Source organism: Marmota marmota, unplaced genomic scaffold, assembly GCF_001458135.2.
Source record: "Marmota marmota marmota unplaced genomic scaffold, marMar, whole genome shotgun sequence".
NCBI lineage: Eukaryota > Metazoa > Chordata > Mammalia > Rodentia > Sciuridae > Marmota > Marmota marmota.
Window position 1 is genome coordinate 1802266 of NW_025999969.1, and position 21636 is coordinate 1823901.

Sequence of the window (21636 nt, forward strand, 5' to 3'; positions counted from 1 at the left end):
GGGAGGGGAGGGGAGGGGGGATAGTAGAGGATAGGAAAGGCAGCAGAATACAACAGACACTAGTATAGCAATATATAAAACAGTGGATGTGTAACCGATGTGATGCTGTAATCTGTATACAGGGTAAAAATGGGAGTTCATAACCCACTTGAATCAAAGTGTGAAATATGATATGTCAAGAACTATGTAATGTTTTGAACAACCAACAATAAAAATTAAAGGAAAAAAAAAAGAAGAAAAAGTAGGCCCTAATCTCCATCACGTGGGACTAGGCCCCAAATTCCTTAATAAGATGCCTATAGCACAAGAATTAAAACCAAGAATTAACAAATGGGATGGATTCAAACTAAAAAGTTTTTTTCTCAGCAAGAGAAATAATATGTGAGGTGAATAGGGAGCCTACATCCTGGGAACACATTTTTACACTTCACATCAGATAGAGCCCTAATCTCTAGGGTATACAAAGAACTCAAAAAGCTAAACACCAAAAAAACAAATAACCCAATCAACAAATGGGCCAAGGAGTTGAACAGATACTTCTCAGAAGAGGATATACAATCAATCAACAAATAAATGAAAAAATTCTCATCATCTCTAGCAATCAGAGAAATGCAAATTAAAACTACTCTATGATACCATCTCACTCCAGTAAGATTGGCAGCCATGATGAAGACAAACAACAACAAGTGCTAGCGAGGATGTGGGGGAAAAGGTACACTCATACACTGCTGGTGGGACTAAAATTGATGCAGCCAATTTGGAAAGCAGTATGGAGATTCCTTGGAAAGCTGGGAATGGAACCATCATTTGACCCAGCTATTCCTCTTCTCGGACTATAACCAAAGGACTTAAAAACAGCATACTACAGGGACACAGCCACATCAATGTTTATAGCAGCACAATTCACAATAGCTAGAATGTGGAGCCAACCAAATGCCCTTCAATGGATGAATGGTAAAAAAAAAAATGTGGCATATATACACAATGCAATATAACTCAGCACTAAAAAATAATAAGATCATGGCATTTGCAGGGAAATGGATGGCATTAGAGCAGATTATACTAAGTGAAGTTAGCCAATCCCCAAAAAACAAATGCAGAATGTGTTCTCTGATATAAGTGGGGTGACTCAAAATGGGGTAGGGAGGAAGAGCAGGGGAAGAAGATTACCTCTACATAGGGAAGAGGGGTGGGAAAGAAAGGAAGGGAGAAAGGGAATTGCATGGATGGTGGAAGGATACCCTCACCGTTATACAAAACACATATATGAAGATGTGAGGAAAAAAAGAAAAAAAAAAAGAATAGCGTTAGATTAGGTAGAGAGAAGTGATGGGAGGGGAGGGGAGGGGAGGGGCTGGGGGGATAGGAAGGATAGTAGAATGAAATTATTATTCTGTGTGTATATATGTGACTGCATGACTAATATGATTCTGCAATCTGTACACTCAGAAAAATGAGAAATTATATCCCATCTGATTCAATGTATGATATGTCAAGGTCATTGTACTGTCATGTGTAACTAATTAAAAAAAATAAAATTAAAACAAATTGGAGAAAAAAAGAATCATTTTTTTAAAAACACTTATTAGTTATCAATGGACCTTTATTATATATATTTATATGCGGTGCTGAGAATCAAACCCAATGCCTCACACATGCTAGGCAAGCACTCTACCACTGATCTACCATCCCAGCCCAATGTGTTTTCTTCTTGCAGAAAATTCTAGGCATAGTCCGGAGAGCTTGACTTCTATTAATCTCATCGATGGCCTCCAAAAGGGTTCAGATTATCTAGTGAGACTGCAACATTTCTGATTTCTAACTACCTATTTTAAAGGCAAGTGTAAGACCTACAAATTTCAGGTTTATATGCTAAAAAGTGTAGATTCCACTTTATCCTTTCATGGACACCTGTTCCCACTGGAAATGAATGACTACTAGCAACTATAGCAGCCAATTAGCTTTATTGATTTGAGATGTATCATTAGTCTCATCTTTAAAGCTAGAGTCATACAAAAAATGTACAAGGATGTTACCAATATAAAGTCCTCTGCAGAATCAATTACCATTAAAACACATTTAAAAAATGGGATTTGGAAGGTTTTTTTCCCCATAAAGATGGGTAGCTTAAAAATTAACAACAGCAAAATCAGTTTTTTAAGCAAGTGCACTTTCAACGACAGGACAAAATATCCTTAAAAGCTTCATCTTATTAATACAATTATAGGTAACACCAGACAAATTAGAATCAGTTTTGCTTCCTTTGATTATAAAATAAGAATACATGAGCCCATCCTTGTTTTCCCCATTGTTGATATCAAGTATTGATCCTTAAGTTTTAGTGGGTCCTAGGCCCTTTTGAGATATGAAATAAAATATGGGACCTCTTCCAAGTACTGCACATATACAAACTTAATCATAAAATCTACTCATAGTCCCTCTAGTTTCAAAACTTCAAACTAGAAGCTAGCGCAGGGAGGAAGTTTTAAGAACTCAAAACAAAATTCATTCAGGGTTGTAGGAGAAAAGTTAACGTGCCTGTCTTCTGGTCTCCTTCTTGGTAGAAGTCACGGGCTTTTTGTAGTTTCACGCTTCCAGATGCTCAGTCACAGCACACTTCAGAAGCAGTGTGGGAGCCGAAGTCATATTTCTTGTGGCCCTTGAGCCAGCCAGGACCCTGAGCTGAGAGTTGCTCCCTGGCCAGCACCAGTAGCTCAGCCACCAGCAACCGCCCCCACGACTTGCAGTTGGCTCACCAGATGCTGTATCCCGGCAGCCAGGTCTGATGGCCTGAGGGCAATCACTGCAGCTGGTGTGGCAGTGGGCTCTGCTCTTGAGCACACACTGGGCATGCCATCACTGGGGCTTCAGTGGTGGAAGTAATGCTAGGCCCTCAAAGCCTGAAATTACCAGGAGTCTCAGGGAACCCAGCCCACACAGTAGCAGTTGCTTGGTGGCCCTCGCTTTTATGAGGTAAAACATTTTTTTGATGTTTGCCCAGAACCAGGGTGATGTTAAGCTCTGTGAGGGTTTCAGTGAGGTGCTAAAACAGTGCAGAATTTCAAATGGTTCGTCTAATCAAGAAGTTCAAATTGCCAGGCGTGATGGCACATGCCTGTAATCCCAGTTATTTGGAAGGCTGAGGCAAGGGGCTCCAAGTTCAAGGCCAGCCTCAGCAACTTAGTGAGACCTCATTTCAAAATAAAAAATAAAAAGGGCTGAGATGGAAGTGACTAAGTGGTTAAGCTTCCCTGTGTTCAATCCCTGGTATGGCGGTGGGGGCGGGGGGCGGAGTTCAAATTGAAGAAGTAGAAAATCGGCTTTAATAACCAAGTTACTTTAGCATAAAAATGTAATTGATAGCGAAAGTATAAAATGTAAAACCATAAGTTAAATCTCTCTTAGTAGCTTCATGTTTCCCAATGGCAATGGAAGGATGTTTTAACTGAGTTCACTGAATTGATGCTGAATTTGGGGCTGGGCGATTGTGTGGCCTCCTTAACCAGCTGTTTTGATGTTATTCTTAGTGAGTTAATTAGAATAAGGTGATTTTTCTTCCAAAAAAAATATATTAATGTGATTCTTTTTCTACATTAATTTGAAAACAAATCACCTTGGAGATAGTTAATATTTTCAAGAACTTTTCCCATGATATCTTTAATTTCAAAAAGTGAACTATATAAAATCTAGTAGTATATGACTCAAAAATTAGTCTCAATTAAACCACAATTAAAGAAAAGCTCTTGGATTTTTAAAAAAATATTTTTTAGTTTTACATGGACACAATATCTTTATCTTGTTTATTTTTATGTGGTGCTGAGGATCGAACCCAGTGCCTCATATGTGCAAGGCAAGTGCTCTGTCACTGAGCCACAACCCAAGCCCTGGAATTTTTTTTTTTTTTAATGGAAAACTTGTTCTCAGTTCATTCAAGATTTCTCTATCAGGACTTTTTTGTTTGAGCCAAGAGTCTTACTAAATTGTCTAGGCTTCTCCTGGGATCAAGTGATTCTCCACCTCAGCCTCCTGGATAGAGGGTGATATGGGCTCACTCCACCACATGTGGCTCCATTAGGATTTTTGATGATTTTATTCAGGGTCACAGGTGAAACTGTGGTAAAAACATTTCATTTATACCACACTGAAGGACACATTTCCCACCATTTATTAATAACTTTATTGAGATATAATTCACATATCCAATAATTCATCCCTATAAATTACACAACTCAACAATTTTTTAGTTTACTCAGATTTATACCACCGCCATCACAATTCAATCACTTTAGAACATTTTCATAAAACCCAAAGGAAATTATGTACCCATTAGCAGTCAATCCCCATTATCTACTAAACAAAAATTCCAGTCTTGGGAAACCTCTATTTCTGTCTCTATTTGTTTACCCTGGACATTCCCTTTAATGTCTATATAACATATGGTCTTTTGTGACTGCCTTCTTTCACTCAGCCTGGTATATTCAAGGTTCCTCATGCTGTAGCAGATATCTGGACTTCATTTCTTTCTTTTTTAAAAAACATTTATTTTTTAGTTGTAAGTGGACACAATATCTTTATTTTATTTTAATGTTGTTCTGAGGATCGAACCCAGTGCCTCACACATGCTAGGCGAATGTTCTACCTCTGAGCCACAACCCCAGCCCAGGACTTCATTTCTTTTTGTGAGTAATAGCTGACTGTATGAACAGACCACATTTGTTAGTTGACATTTGGTTAGTGGACATTTGGGCTGTTTCGAGTTTTTGTCTGTGTAATTCTGACAAGTTTTTCTGTTGCATAGTGCTTAACTTTGAACAACAAAAGTCAGAAAGTCAAAAAGAGAAGGATATTAATAGCAATAACAAAACTATACATGATCTACTTTGCCATAATTTTAGATTTTTCAACCATTTCCAAATGCATATTCATAGGTCCTTGTCTTGACAGGGAAACTGGCATTGTTACACTGCTTAAGAACTAAGAAATCCTTGGAGCTGGAGCTGGAGCTCAGTGGCAGAGTGCTTGCCTAGCATGTGTGAGGCACTGGGTTTGATCCTTAGTACCACATTAAAAAATATACAAATAAAGGCATTCTGTCCATCTACAACTACAAAAAAATTTTTTTTTAAATTAAGAAATCCTTGAACGTTAGATGTTCACTAAGATCCCTTCTTAAACTAAGGGAACAACTTAGTCTTTCTATTACTTCTCCTTGAATAGAAAAGACCATAAAGACCATGTTGCAGATGTTCTGTGTCCTGGGGAATAAACAACAAATATCACTGAGCCGCTTGCAAGCAGCAAGCACAGGAGACTGAGCCTTGGACAGAACTGATCTCATGAGCATGACTTGCCAAGCTGCCCTGGAGTGCCCTGTTTGGGTCTCAAATACTTGGAGCCCTCACCAATTTCCAACTCTGATGGGCCTTCTTTCTTGCTACTAATCTGCTTGTCCTTAGGCAGTGTTCCATAACCCCCGCCCATAGAGACCCTCACTGCAGACTCTACCCTGCCAATGATCTCCATCTCTGAAAGTATGGACCCAACAGCAACGCAGGCTTCTATACTAGTTTAATACCCTCTGGGCTCTAGGTCTGCCATGTGCTTTCAAGTGGAGCAAGAAACTCAGGGGGTGCTCAGTGACTGTGTGGGCATGTATGACCTATAGGATTTGCAATCAAGAATACGTATGTGAGGTTAAAAAGACAAAAGAAATTTTTGGGGGGATGTGTGATGCTGGGGATTGAACCCAGGGCCTTGTGCATGTGAGGCAAGCACTCTACCAACTGAGCTATATCCCCAGCCCAAGACAAAAGAAGTTTATGAACTTAGCTGCATTTATATTTTATTAAATGTTGAACATTGCTCCAACAATCAAAGCACTTGGGAACCTCAACGTATTCCTAAGGCTCTCTCATCAGCTATTGTAGAATTATATTTACACAACTTCATTCACTAAATTTATCTGAAAGGAACACATTCAGAGGCATAGAAAGCACTTTCATAAAGATTTCCTTCATTAGAATCAAGAAGAAAAAACACCAAAAGGAAGGTTTAAGTAACCAATTTCTTCCTTTGCTTTGCATTTCAGAGTACTCTTACTCTGGATTCTTGGAATTAACTTTATTGAAATCCAGTGAGTTTTACCCGATGCCAGCATGGGAGGCACAGCATGGAAGACTGAGTCACAATTTACTGCTGGGGGGCCCTGCTAAGCTTTGCCATTCTTTCAGAGGAGGATTTCCCTGGGAAGCCAGCTTTTTTAGGTAGTCACTGGGCTCCAGGTGGGGAATATCAGGATTCTGCCTGTAGTACTTCTGCAACGTCTCCAGAACTGTGGGCAACCCAATTGTGGAAGCATAGAACATGGGCCCACCCTTGTGCCTTGGCCAGCTACACCCATTCAAGTAGATGGCATCAATGTGCTCTGGGCCAGCAGCCATCCCTTCTCCCAAAATACGGAACCCTTCATTGATGAGTGCATACAAGCAGCGCTCAAGGATCTCATCCTTGCTAATGACACGGGGTTCAATATGATGGGTTTCTCTGTACTGTGACAGAAATTTGGAAAGCCAGGGATCAGGTTTGTGAATCCTTCCCAATGGCTTGTCATACTGAAACCACCCCCGCCCTGTCTTCTGCCCATAGCGTCCTGATTCACAGAGCATATCAGGAATCGGGCAGTATCTTCTAGTACCCCGCTTTCGGACAGGAGTACCAGGAGGTAATGTGGGTCCAGTAAGACCTTGATCCTGGCGAACTTTCCAACCCACATCCAACCCAGCAAGGTCAGACCCTCGAAAGGGTCCCATTTTAAAACCAAACTCCTCCAGCACCTGATCTATCTCCTCTGGCTTGCTACCTTCTTCTAACAAGAAATATGTCTGGTCAAAATAAGGGACTAGCATTCGATTACCAACAAAGCCATGGCAGTTGCCTACGACTACGCCAATCTTCTTAATCTTTTTGGCTAAGTTCATAACGGTGGCAATGGTGGTGGGGGAAGAATGTCGGCTAGGAATAATCTCTAACAACTTCTTTACATGAGCTGGTGTGAAGAAGTGCATGCCAATGACCAAATGCGGCCGATCCGTGGAAGAAGCAAATTCATCCACGTCCAGGGCTGAAGTATTGGTGCACAAAAATGCTTCTGGCTTGCACACAGCTGACAGTTCAGCAAAGACTTGTTTCTTCAGCTTCATATCCTCAAATACTGCTTCAACAACTAAGTCTACGCTAGCAAGCTCCTTCATAGATGAACTGAACCTGAGTTTTGGTCCTGACCAAGGCTGGTCATTCTGTGGCATTTCGGATGCTGCCTTTTCCAAGCTGGAAGTTATTATCTTCTTTGCAGTTTTGAGCTGCTTTTGGTCTACTTCTACAGCAACCACAGGAATTTTCGCCCTTAGAAAAGTAATGACAATGCTTCGGCCCATGGTTCCCAAGCCTGCAGAGACAGTGAAGGAGAAAATGAATGATTCAATGGATGGGGAATTCGAAACTAGCTTATTGGACCACAGTTTCTATGGCAATGTGCCATATTGATACCAGCCCTACCCTGCCTTGTTGCCCATATCGTTCTGATTCACAGAGCATATCAGGAATCGGGTAGTATCTTGTATTATCCCACTTTTGGGCAGAAGTGCCCGGAGGCAATGTGGGTCCAGTAAGACCTTACCCCTGGCAAACTTTCCAAACTACATCCAACCCAGACAGATGTCAGAGCTTTCTAGTGGGCACAAGAGAGCAGTGGAAGACTACATCACAAATTGATGGTGGTTTTGAGGTAGGAGGTGTGAATGCATCCAGGGACCACAAAGACAAGAAAATTGATCCCAAATACTTATCTGCAAGAGTGAAATGCCATGCTTGAAATGTGCTACAAATATCAATCACAGTTTGGAAATCCTGGAGTGAGAGATTCATACAGAGAAGGGTTAGAGAGGAGTAAATAGTGCCCACAGTCTGGAGACAGACAGCCAAGGTCAGGCCCTCACACCACTAGAGTTTAGCTCACTCTGGAAAAGGTTAGCATCTCTAGGCCTCACACATAAGACGAAGGCAGTTTGAGGACTTGGGAGAGAATTACTGGAGCTAACAGGAGTAATGGGGTTCAGCATAGAACCTGGGACCTGGTGTCCTGAAGTAAATGTTAGCTCTTGACATGCACACATTTGGAGAAGCCCATGAACCGCCCCCACGTGCTTACCAAGGACACCAACTGAGGAGATGGGTCGTGCTGATGCTGTTTTCCATGAGGCCCCAGAGGGAGTGGACCATTTACTTGCATTCTTTTCAGCAAAGAAAGCATATTGCAGGGCTCTAGCCTGCCCTGATCCCTGAAGGTACATAAACAGCTCCGCTTCCTCCTTGATGCCCACTTCATAGGGATACTTCACAGAGGCCTGGACTGCACGGACACAAGTCTCCGGAGCCAGGCACCCAGGGTACTGCTTCTGCATCTTTGCAAAGGCTTCCCTGAAAATGGTGTCCATGTTGGGCAAGCTTGGCACTGGCTTGTTCAAGATTCTGCGGGATTCTAAAGGTTGATCTGAAAAGAATAAGCATGATCAGAGATTTGAGAATGTTACTTAAACAAAGGAAATTGATTATATAATAACAGCAGCAGCAGCAACAACAACACCTGGTTCAGATTCAAAGTACAGAAGTACATACTGTTCATCAAGATATTTAATGGAACACCAATACCATATTTCTGACATTTTTGTAACTTAGTCCTATAAGAGAATCTAAGAGAATCAAAGGATTTTAAGTTACCAAATGAATGCATAAAAGTTATATTCTTTTAACCCCTATTATTTTTAGTTATAGAAAAAAGTTCAGAATTACTATTTGAGATCTGAAATAATCTGAACACTATTCTTAAAAATATGAAACCTTTCAATTACCCATGATAGAAGACATTGTAATATGGTTGGAAGAGAACTGAAAGTTCATTATAAATCTTTCAAGATTGGCTATTTGATTTCAACACATAGAAAAAAATTAATCAAATAGTGCTGGGAGAACTGAATACCCAATTCAAAATTGATTAATTAATTAAATTAAATAATGCATAGATCCTTACCTAGCACAATCTATCAATGAATCATAAATCCATTGAAGAATAAAAACTGAGCTTTGGGGGCTGATCAGGAGGATTGTGAGTTCAAAGCTTGCCTCAGGAGCTTAGCAATGCTCTGAGCAATTTAGCGAGACCCTCTCTAAGTAAAAGATAAAAAAGGGTAGAGATGTGGCTCAGTGGTTACCCTGGGTTCAATCCTGGTATTAATAAAAAGGTCAGGGGGTGGGTACTGTAAGAATTTCTAGAAGAAAATAGGAACATTTTTATGTTCTTAGGCTAAGTGATATCTTATATAACATCAAAAGCATAATCCATAAAGGAAAAGTAATTAATAAATTGAACAAATTAAAATGAAAGACTTTTATACTACAAAGGACATCATTAATAAAATGACATGAAAATCCATAGGAGAAAATATTAGAGTAGTGGGCAGAAAGTGTCATCCTCTAGATGTCCATGTCCCAATCCCCAGAAACTATGAACAAATCAACTAATCTGGCAAATGGATTTATACATGTAATTAAGATTAAAGACTGAGATGGGAGGTAACCTTCTATTATTTGTGTGGCCCAATATAATCACCTGGGAGAAATTCAATAACCAGAAAGGATCAGAGGTATATCATGTGATGGTCTGGACCTGCTGGCAATGCTGTGGATTTCATATGGGAGAAGGATTCTAGTTACTCCATATTATTACCAAATATTAATACCAAATAACACTTGGTATTGATGTCATTTTTACTACACTCATTCCAGTGATTCTGTATCAGCTATCTATAGCACATATTTCATACAAAGCTGTGATCCAGATTTGGCTTCTAGCTATTGTCATCTCAGGGATAACTGGGGGAGGACCTGCTTCCAGACTCACTCAAGGGGTTGTTAGTTGGATTCAGTCCCTTTTGTGCTTTTGGACCAACAGCCTCAGTTCCTCCCTCACTATGGGATGAGGTCACCCTCAATTCTTTGCCACATGGCTTCTCCACAGGGCCGCTCACATCCTGTCACTGGCTTCTGTCAGTGTGAGCAAGTGAGTAAGCAAGAGATGGGCAAGACTACAGCCAGAGCCTGTTGGTAACCCAGCCTCAGAAATGACGCCCTATTATTTGAGGCTGTCTACACATTCACTGTAATTTTAACGTACGTTTCCCTTCATGGTGATGTTGAGCCTTTATCACATGCTTATTAGCTATTTGGATATCATACTCTCATGGTTATGTATGTGCTCAAGTTTTGCTAACATTTGTATAAAAGAGTAAATATGTGACAAATTGTAGATGCCAAATGTCCAGCTATTACAGACACTATTTTCTATCAGTGCTATTTCAAGAGTAAATCATTGTATGAAAAATGTATGTCTTAGTTATGTACACAGGATTCATACCAAGCTTATAAAGCAGCTCCGTTACAGAAAGACCTCTGACTCTGGCACTAGTGTGGAGCCTGTGTCCCAGGGATCATAGTCTGGATGTCATCATGTGCACAGGGGGCATTATGAAATCTCATCCCCTTGTTGTAAGCTATGAGGCAAGCCTGTTCCTAATACTTGACTACTTGCAGAGTTGAGAAGAATGCTTTTCTAAATGAATGATGTCCCACCTGGTTAGAGCAGCACTCAGGAGAGGAGCAAAGACAGTGGTTATTAGCATGAGGGCCCTGCTGACCCTGTTGCTTTGGAGAAATGTGAACCGTACTCAAGAGACCCACAGATTACTTGCTCAACTATTCAGTCCTCAATGTGAGGAGAGGCAAGCTCAGCAGAGAAGGATGGGACAAGCTACAGTCCACTACTGGCTCCTGTTGAGAGCCACAGCCAAGGGGCCCCAGCAAACTTTCAGACTGCCAGCTGATGATTGGCTCACAGCGGCCCCAGCAACATCTAGCTGATTGGCTCCTCTTTGGTGATGCTCATTGGGCTGTTTCCCTGCCCTTTCAGACCACGGAGCTGCTCATTGGGGGACTTTTTTGGCTCTGCCCAGGCAACCCAGCCAATCGGCCTCAAGAGCAGGAGGATTGTGGGAGGTGGAGAGGCTTGTGGTTGAGAGAGAGGCTTGTGGGAAGCCGGTGGTGGCAGTTGGGCTCTGAAGGTTTTCCTGAGGAGCTTTTTTGTTTGGCGTGTGTGGTTCTAAAAATAAAGTTCGTTTCTTTTGACAGGTGGCTCCTGAATCGTGCCCAGCCAGACTGCGGCAGGCTCCATTCATTGGTGACCTAGAAGGGAGGCAAGAGTGGACAGTGGGGAGAGCAGGAGCGGGAGGACATGTATGTAGAGGGCAAGTGGATAAGGAAAGAGGCGCAGCTGTCTGCATTGTGACCTGAACCTACTGCTGGCTTAACCCACACCATGGAACAGGGCAGATGGATCTGGATGTCCCAGAGCTGGAGCTCTGTCCTGCCACACTGCTGCTGCTCCCACCATGCCTGGGGCTGCCTCTCAACAGCACAGTCATATCAGATTTCTTTCAAGAGTTTAAGATGCCTACCCAGGGCCCACCACAGATTTAGTTAAGAATCCTTAAGGGTGGGGCCTGAGCCGGGCAATTTTTTTAAAAACAATTAATGACTTTTTAAAATAACCTTATTTATTTATATTTTTATGTGGTGCTAAGGATTGAACCCAGTGCCTCACACAAGCACTCTACCATGCAGCCACAACCCCAGCCTAAGCAGGATGATTTTTAAAAGAGTTTTTTACAGTTGTTTTGAGCTATACCTCCAAAAGGTCCAAGAGCAGGGGGTGTGTCAGCCACTGTCTCTGGGACAGCCGCAGGGTCTGGCAAGTTTGTCTGAGGCCAGTAATTGGAAAGAATAAAAGGGAGAAAATGAGCAAACCAACAAGAAAAGAAAAGCCTGCTTAATGGAATGAAGCAATTATTTCTGACTCACGTAATCCTGTTATCCTGGGATCCTCAGAACCTCTCAGGCTGTGTGTGGGCATCCTGGGAGCTCTCCCAGGCACCTGTCCAGGACAGCCTAGAGCCAAATGAAGCACATCCATGGGACAGGTTTGGTCAGGGCGCAGTCAGCCAGCTTTTCCCTGCCTCGTCTCCTGTCTCTCTCTTTCTGTGGCTGTAGTTGAAGGATGCTGTTTTCTTCCACTGTTGGGTTATTAGCAAAGAACACAGGCAGAACTTCCCCTTTACATCTATAGGGACAGTTGTTTGGAAAGTATTTCTTCTACACTTGGTAATCTTAATATCACTCAGAGCAGTGTTGAGTGGAATACTTTTTCTTTAGCCACTGTGTATGGTTTAGTTTTGTTCTCCATGTACCATGGTGAGAACTATCAATTTTGATCTTACTAAGTTGTTAAATAAAGTTATGATACAGTTGTAAATGAGTCACTCAACAGTACCTACAGAATAAGAGCCTAGTATGGGCAGGTCAGCAGTACTTGCCCAGGGAAAGCTGAAGAGAGGCACTATGTAGTGATTCGGGTATACTCATAACTGAACTCTTCATTGGCCCATTCACATGAATTTTGACTTCATTCTATTCGGGATCATAAAGATGAAGATGAAGTATACTCAAATTTTGATAAAACAATGTACAAAATTGTACTTATGAAAAAAGAAAAGAAGTTGATAATTTCTCCCTCACCCTTCTGCTAACCTGACAGGAACAGATTCTCTCTGCCTAAGCTAAAGAGCAACTCAGCATGCAGTTCACAGAATTCCCTTCCTCAGACACACAGGACCGTCTGTCTTCTCCCTAGCTGTGATAGTAGCCTCTGTGCACCCTTGAGGCTCTACAAAGGATGAAACAACTGCACAGTCACAGGCTTCAGGGAGATCACCCACAGTAAGTGGTCAAGAGGAGGCTCAATGTGGACATGAGCTCAGTCCTCCAATGTGAAACAGGGTCACTCTGTATTTTGAAAGTTGTTTATATAAATGTTCACGGAGAGTAAAAAGAAATTACAAAGAGCAAAAGGTAAAATGAAGGAGAAGGCCCAGGAAACAACTAAGGTTTTTTGTTGTTGTTTTGTTTTTTTAAAGAGAGAGAGAGAATTTTTTTTTTTTTTAGTTTTCGGTGGACACAACATCTTTATTTTTATTATCATGTGGTGCTGAGGATCGAACCCAGCGCCCTGTGCATGCCAGGCGAGCATGCTACCGCTTGAGCCACATCCCCGGCCCCAAGGTTTTTTAAAAGCTACAAATCCAAATGAACAAATACACAAAGTTCTTTGGGCAGAATTTGAATTATTCAAACGGCCAATAGCTCAGCACAGCCATAGCCAAATAGACAAAGAGAAAGCACCAACTTGAGGCTCCCAGGTGGATGTGCCCTGGGCCCATCCCTGCTGGATAGGGGGGCACAGAGCCACAGGGTGTTGGTCTTTGCTCTCACTTGCAGCTTCACGCCAGAAATGCACACATGGGGACTAGGAATTTTCACTCAGTTCTGGGACAAGCCAGCTGCTGGCCACATGCAAGTGCAAACCGATGGCCTCTCACAGGACCCTCCCCTTTCCAGGTGAGCCAAAGCAAGCAGGTCTGGCCCAGGAATCCTGCATTCCTCCACTAAATCTATTGCACTGCTATAGACTAAGGGGCTTCATATAACAAGAAAATTAAGATGTGTAAAGCTAATTAGCTAAAACAGCCAACTCTCCGGAATATGTTGTAAAGTTTGTAGAGAGATCTGCAGCGACTTCCCAAATCATATCTGTAGATATGTAACCTTCTATAGTCCTGTCTTACCCATAACTGTTTCCAAAAGTATTGACTAGAATATTGACCACTGGGAATCCCCTTCCCTCTCTCCTTTCCTATAGGATGTGGAAATTAAATAAGTCTTCCTAATCTTTTCCTTTTGTGTCTTTTAATTTGTTTATTTATTTATTTATTTATTAACTGAACATTTGAGCAGTGAGAAGGGGAACAGGCTGAATTAATGCAATTTTTTTTCAAATGAAAAATGGGAATTTAAAACATTTACATCCATTATTTAAATTGTGATATCATTCACATACCTCAAAAGTCACATGGCTTTTTAACCACACTTTTCATAACTGACTTACTGATGTGTTTAAGACCTTAAGCAGTATTTACAAGCCATGTAGAAAAAGTAAATCCCAGAAAATGTTGTCTCCATTTTTACCCTCCCTTCCTCAATGGTTCTCAAAGAGTGGTCCCCAGAAGGTAGCATTATCATCACATAGGCACTTGATAGAGATGTAAACTTTTGGTCCTTACCCTATATGTAGTGAATCAGAAAATAATGAGTGGATCCCTGCAATCTATGTTTTAAGCCAATCAAGAGATTCTGATACACAGTAAAATTAGAGAACCATTGCTCCATGTGAAGACAATTGCATTAGCTTTATTGAAAAACAGATTAACACACATGCATGTATTCATTTATAATAAATTTATATGTATTTAATATTAATTAGTGCATTAGTATTTTGTGGATCCTCCCTATCAAGTTTACACCAATTTTGTTTTGTCAAATATAACCACATTCCTATAGCTACCTTTAAAAGCAAACAAAGGAAAATTAAACAACAACAAAAAAAAGAGGAAAGCATTGAGAGAGAGAGTGAACAAAGACAAATAAAAGGGAAAAAATCAATAAGCACAGCTAAACATTTTGTGAACTAACAAGCAGCAAGTGTAGATAAGATTCCCTGAGTCAGTCCTTTGTTGATCAGCCCCATTTCTCTACCTTCTGTCCCTAGCATTTATGTATGACAAAGCAGCACCAAGATATCACAGAATTTCAAACATTGGTACTCATTAAAAAATAAAAGTAATCAGTAAGCATACTAGAGTTTCCCAAGGAATTTTAATTACTAAACCCCAAAAGAGATGCAGGACAGCCACTTAAGTTGTAGTTAAGAACCAAACACTCACCATCCTGCCCACCCAAAAGAATGGGGTCTTATTTAGAATAAAATTTATCCTATGCTTGTACGATTTTATCAAAATGGATTCTACTGTCATGTATAACTAAGAAGAACCAATAAAATAAAATTTAAAAAAAAAGAACCAACACTGAGAGCTCGCTTGTAGCCTTTGCATTCTTGCAATATAGTTTGAAACTAATTAATTTTGAGGAGCACTTTCCTTTTATGAATAATGAAAATAAGACCCCAAAGAAGAGATCTATTGTGGTCCACATGACTCAGGCTGAGATCTGAATCCAGGTCTTCTATCATCCAGTACTGAGTCTTCTCTATGAGACTGCACCCCTTCCACATTGGTGGGACCTCCATTTTTTCTTTCAGTAAATTTAATGATTCAGATACTAGGAAAAGATACACACATACACACACACACACACACACAAATATAGATAGATGCATAGATTTTTTTTTTAATCAAGAATCTCAGTTACCTACCACTCCAGTAAAACTTCTGTTTAAAAAACTATTATATCTTCTGATAAGAGTTTTCCTTATGCAAATAAGTATATGAACCAGTGATATTTGTGAAATTTCCTTTCTGGGTTTTTTTCTTAATATTATATGTAGCAGGGCTCTGTGGTGCATGCCTGTGATCCTAGAGGCTTGGGAGCCTGAGGCAGAAGGATCACAAGTTAAAAGCCAGCTTCAACAACTTAAGAGGCCCTAAGCAACTTAGTGAAACCCTGTCTCAAAATAAAAAAATAAAAAGGGCTGTGAATCTGGCTCAGTGGTTGAACACCCTTGGGTTCAATCCCTGGTACCAAAAAAGGGGAAAAAAAAAAATATATATATATATATATATATATATATATATATATGTATACACACACACACATACACACACACACATATATATATAATATGTATCTGTATTTGCAAGTTTTTCATTTTTCTTCAAAAATCGAAGTTCCAATGGTTAAATGGAGTTGCTTCTTTGATTTCCATCATTAATTAGGTAACTAATCCTATAAAATTAAGATAAAAGTTGTTTCCAATATTTTATATTGACAAAGATCCAGTGATCAATACTATGCTCAAATCTTTGTACTTCTGTATATAATTTATACAGAAGTTATAATTTCTCTATAGTAAATTACCAAGAATAGAAACACTAAGTCAAAGACATGAGTAATTTATTTTATTTTATTTTTTATTTTTTTAACTTTTATTTATTTTATGTGGGGCTGAGGGTCGAACCCAGTGCCTCATGCATACGAGGCAAGCATTCCACCACTGAGCCACAACCCCAGCCCCTCTTTTTATTTTTTGGTATTGGGGATTGAACCCAGAGGCGCTTAACCACTGAGCCACATCCCAAGTCCTTTTCTATTTTTTATTTAGAGAGAGTCTCACTAAGTTGCTTTAGGGACTTGCTATGTTGCAGAGGCTGGTTTTGAACTTGCTATCCTCCTGCCTGGGTCTCCCAAGCCTCTGGAATTACAGGCTAGCAATGGCATGCCTGGCAAATATATGAATACTTTAAAACCTCAATACCTGAGTGCCTAATTGCCCTCTTAATCGGATGTATTACAATCAGTACAATGAGCACGTATTTAAACTTAATCTCGCCCCATTATTTTTCTATCTTTTCTTATTTGCTTTGCAAAATTTAGTGACTTTTAATGATTCTTTCATTAATCAAGTTTAGAAAGCATTTCACAGTTAAGTATGCACTTACTTTACAACCTGGTAATCCTACTCTTATTAATTTACCCATGAGACATGATAATATACACTTACAAAGACCTATCAAGTTCTGGAGTGGAAACAAATTAAATGTTCATCAGCTGATGAATAGATAAAAAATTGGAGTTTACCCACATTATGGAAATTTTTCAGTAATCCAGTGTAACTTAACTCAAGATACAAAAACATATGAACTCAAAAGCAATGTACTACATGAAAAAATCCGGACACAAAGACACCTTCTGTATGCAGGATTCTATCTACATGAAATTCTAAAAAACATAATACTACAGTGACAGGAGGCAGGTCACTGGTGGCCTGTGGCCAAGTGAAAGACAAGGGGACCTACCAGAAAGTGTCTTGAGAATGCTTTCTTGGGTGACAGAGCTGCACTTTGGTGTGGCACTGGGAACATGACTATCACTGTCACCAACACTCACCACTCTATTCTTGGCTTGGATGAATTTATTGTGTGAAAATTACACCTCAGTGAAGCTGAGGGGGCATTCTGAGCTGTGTGTGGTCTAAAAATACTACTTGATTCTAGAGTCACAAAAGAAGCCAAATTAGATCTGCAAAATAAATAAATGAATATGTGAAGCTGAAAAAAACAGAAACAGAACCAAAAATAATTTTGTAATGCTTGAGAAAATTATCATACTGCAGGCTAGAAAAAAATCAAAACAAGCAAAGACTAAATGTTTAAGAAATTGTGGGACAAAATATCTTTACTTCGTGCCTATTTCCTTTCAGTTCTTGTGTGTATTCATACATATTCTATGTAAGTATAATTATAAGATATATATGAATTTAGATAGATAGATAAAGATAGTTTTTATTTTGCTTTGTTTTTTGTGTGGCTAAACCTTGAACCCAGGGGTAGGCCTTGCTCTACCACTGAGCAATTATGCAGCCATGTACATTAATATCTTAAAACATTTCTGGATCACAAGCACTTGACTTTATGTGTATATTGTCTTCATGGTTATAATTTAAAATAGTTACACGTAATTGTTCAAAGCCAGAACTACTGGTGAAATTACCAAGTTTTAAAGCACATGAACCTCAATGTTAGGATGCCACCAAGTGGACAAATGATGTAAGGTTCAATTCAAGTGGATAAAACAGAAATGTTACGTGTCATTTGAATTTTTAATTTAACACTTAAAATTAACTTTAAAACAGAGTAAGAAAGGAAAATTACACCATTTTATAAGTATACTAGGCCATGATTTTCATTTATTTCTTGAAGAAATTTAATTCTCAAATCAGAATTTAGAGAAATTCAGGAAAACAGCTGAGGTGTTTATAAACTAAAACCCCGGGAGTAAATGTTGACCTGGGTATATCTTGAGCCCCAGTGCAAAGAATAATATAAGGACCCCCAATTGTACACAGCCTTTGCTCTGAGTCAACCAAATGACTTCTAACAAAACAAGCAGCCCCCTCAGGAAGCTCTGTGGGGCAGACCCAGTGAAGACAGCCTGGAGGCAGAGGACAGCAGGCAGTCCACCTCCATTTGGGTGGGAACTTGCCAACTCTGTAGGAGCTACCAGTATTCTCTCCCCACAGTCCCTGGCCTCCCCCATTGCAAGCCTTAACCATTGCATTGGAACAGTAACTGACTGGAGCCACACTCAAAAGAAAACAAGACTTCAAGAGAGTGTTGGCCTGGGTCAGCAAAACAATAACTGTTTCCCAGGGAAGCTCTGGAATTACCCTGAGCCTTTGCTGCCACCAAGCGGGAGACCAGCACATACTCCGTCCTGCCTGTGGCCCAACACTTCTCCCAATTATTTATTTTGGGATTTTTTCCCCCACCCTGCTCCTTGCTCATTTAGAGCTCACAACCTCCACAAACTGAAAAGGAACAGTTAAAAAAATCAAGCAAATGAGCAAGCAAAGGAGATTGCCATGAAAGTAGCTCTTAGAGTTCCCTTCCACACTCCTGAGTGTGTAAAGCAAGAAGGCCTAAGGGATGGAACTTGCCCTGCTGAAACATGAGTTTCAGAGGCCAGGGCTTTACCGTGGAGAGTTAGGGAGCATGTCTTCTACTGGCTGAAGTGTGCTCCTCTATTTGTTTCAGCTTTAATTCTATTTCTTCACTGAAAACCCACTTCTGGTTTTAAAAATTCCAATGGCACAAAAGGGCGAACTGTAAAAAGTCTCCTTTAAACTGCTTCTGCTGGCTGACCAGAACCTCTCCCAGAGGCAACTACTCCATTTCTTGTGAGATTCTAGCATATATATTTTGTGCATAGGCCAAAAGTGACATCTGTCCATTCTCCCCATATATACTTTCTATACCATCACCCCTGATTATTGGCAAACTACCACAACTGATGTTATATCATTAATAATACAATATTTTGTGGAATTTATGCCATGTTAGTACATTTATTTTTAAGTTTTATCATCCTCTATCACATGGGTGACCCCTAAGGTATTTAAGGAGTATCTTATTAAAATGGACATTAGCTTGTTTCCAATCTTGTGCAGTTATCATCTTTATCTTCTTACCTAAAATTCTCAGGGCAAATTTGATTGCTGCTTCTACTGGATCTGAATCCACAACTTCATCCAGAATGCCCAGCTTAAGTGCTTCATCCGCCAAAATGTGTCTCCCTAAAACAAAGCAAATCAAAGAGTGATGTGAGATTAAAGTGAGAGCCCTGCTGTCTTCCCCAGATATAAACATCTGCTATTAAGAGAAGAGAACAAGGAACCTTGATGGCTGGAGTTGAAACATCATGCAGATGTAGCCAGAGACCTTGGATTCAGGGTGCAGCTCCACAGTTCCTGTTTTTGTGACCAGGAGGATGTGCACCAGGAACACAATTTCTTCACTGATCAATAGGAATAATTATGCTTATCTTAGTAATTCTGAGTATTATGTGAAAATCATATATTCTATTCTCTTAATAGTCTCTAAATAACTATAGAAGCACTTTACAACCTACAAATCTCTATAGAAATATAGAAGATGGTGACTGTTGGATAAATTGATAGAAGTGGCAGCAGAACTACTATCTATCTTGTACCTACCACACACCAGGACTGGAGTTGATTTACAAAATAGTCACCAAACATACATGTAGTTGAGTAGATAGGGGGAAAAAAGTTCTGTATCAATTAAATTGATGTTAAATAGGTCTAATGAAAGTTACACAGGACAAATGGTATAGTATTCCAATAGTTATTGGCTACCAAGATTCTCCACCCTTCCTTGGTTTGTAGAATATATTTTATGTGGTTGGGAGCCCTGGCTCCTACTATGTAAGCTGAAAAGGAATCAGAGCTGAGAGGTAATTGCTCTTCTAGTCCCAAGAAGCAATGGTGAAACAAGTGCTCTGTTGAGGGTCTGAGTCAGTCTGGTATCAATGACACTAAGCAATAGCGACAGTTTAAATCTCACCTCACAGGTGACAACACTGGGTGTCAGGAGTGGCGGTGCTAGCAACCTGCTGTGTTCAGGGTCATCTTGGCAGCCTCAGTATGGAAAAGGTCAAGGGCGTTACAGAAGTTTATCTGGGTTTGCATCACTAAAGATCTGTCCTGGCAGTTCTTTACCAGTTGTAAGATGTCATCAGATGTGCATATTCTGAAGTAGGGGTTGTGGCCTTAAGCACAGGGCCAGTAAGGAGACAATGACAAAGCATTTGCGTACTTGCAACTTTGGAAAAGGGTTCATCAAATCAGTCTTGGTGGCAATAATTCCTGGGTCTTCCCTGTCCTTCATGTGTTGGTAGATGCCGCCTCTACAACAAAAACCTCCATTCCTGGGTCCCGTGAGTTCTTCAGAGAGCTACAAATGGGTTTTCTTGACTACAGAGACAATTCAGTGATTTTCCAAGGGTCCTGCTAGAAAAGCAGTCTTAGGGCACTTTTCTGGAAGTGCCTTGAAAGCAGGCTTCCAGATCCTCTCCTGCAGTGCAGAGGGGGTGTGGAGTAGGTGAGTGATGTCAGGGGTCAAGTGTCCCATGTACACAGTCATTTTAGGTGAAGGTTAAGTAAATCAGCCTAACCAGGTTAGGGGCACTGAGGTGACATAAATGGAAGATGGAAACCTGGGTGCTAAAAGGATCTCTAGGACAGCAAAGCAGGGGAATGTGAGCCACCCACAAACAGAATGAAAAGCTCTTCATCTGTACTGATTTCTTCTGGCTTTAATTTCATGAAAAAGAGAGTACCACTGCCGTTCTTCCAGTGACAATCAAGTTCCAAGCATGCTTATTCTGTTTCAAAGAACAAATGTAACAGTGGTCCACTTTATGCTTTGAATATAGCCCTTGCTGCTCTGCCACTGCAGTTTACTTTTATTTTATTAATTTTTTTTAGTTGTTGATAGACATTTATTTTATTTATTTATATGTGGTGCTGAGAATTGAACCCAGTGCCTCACACATGCTAGGCAAGTGCACTAGCACTGAGCCCCAGCCCCAGACCTACAGTTTATTTTTATAATGGACTGTTTCTTTTTCTTCCTCTCTCCCTGCTCCTCCCTAATCTCTCCCTATCCCTACTTTGAGGAACAGGATTACCATTCTCCCCCATTTTAAGCAGATTTATCTTCTCTGGATAGGAAAAACTAATGCAGACTTTGGGGATGGTACCAGAAGATACAGAAATAACTGATATCTCCCAAATTAACAAGTGAAATTACAGCTTCAACAGAGAACATGTGGAATGTAGCCTTTGAGTCACCTCTTTAAAAGCCCCCTGTTCCTGCAGATGGGCAGAATCACAGCCTTTCAGGCAGGAGTCCCCTGTGTTTCTCCTTTGCTAGCAAAGCAATAAACATTTTTCCTTTTTCTCAAAACTGTGTCCTCGTTATTGGATTGGCATTAGGGACAAGGACCAAGCTTTCAGCAACATTAAGGACTTAAGATGTGCAAATCAAATCCTTGGGCTGTGCTTTAAACTTGTTTTTCCTAGGGCAGCCCTCAGTGTAGATT

The 21636-nt window shown here is 40.3% G+C and overlaps 1 protein-coding gene and 1 non-coding gene across 2 annotated transcripts in view; both read right to left on the minus strand.

Annotated features, from left to right (window-relative positions):
- Positions 1 to 4158: 4158 nt before the first annotated feature.
- Positions 4159 to 21636, minus strand: part of LOC107154339 (peroxisomal bifunctional enzyme-like) — a 33103-nt gene continuing 15625 nt past the window's right edge. The window contains exons 5-7 of the mRNA XM_015499951.2: positions 19202 to 19306; positions 8207 to 8548; positions 4159 to 7444 (exon numbers count right to left, since the gene is read on the minus strand). Coding sequence (XP_015355437.1) covers positions 6183 to 7444; positions 8207 to 8548; positions 19202 to 19306 — 1709 coding nt within the window. The 3' untranslated portion in view covers positions 4159 to 6182. The remainder of the gene's footprint in view (positions 7445 to 8206; positions 8549 to 19201; positions 19307 to 21636) is intronic.
- On the minus strand, positions 5719 to 5798 carry Trnav-cac. The gene has a single exon. It is a non-coding gene; the product is annotated as a tRNA-Val (tRNA).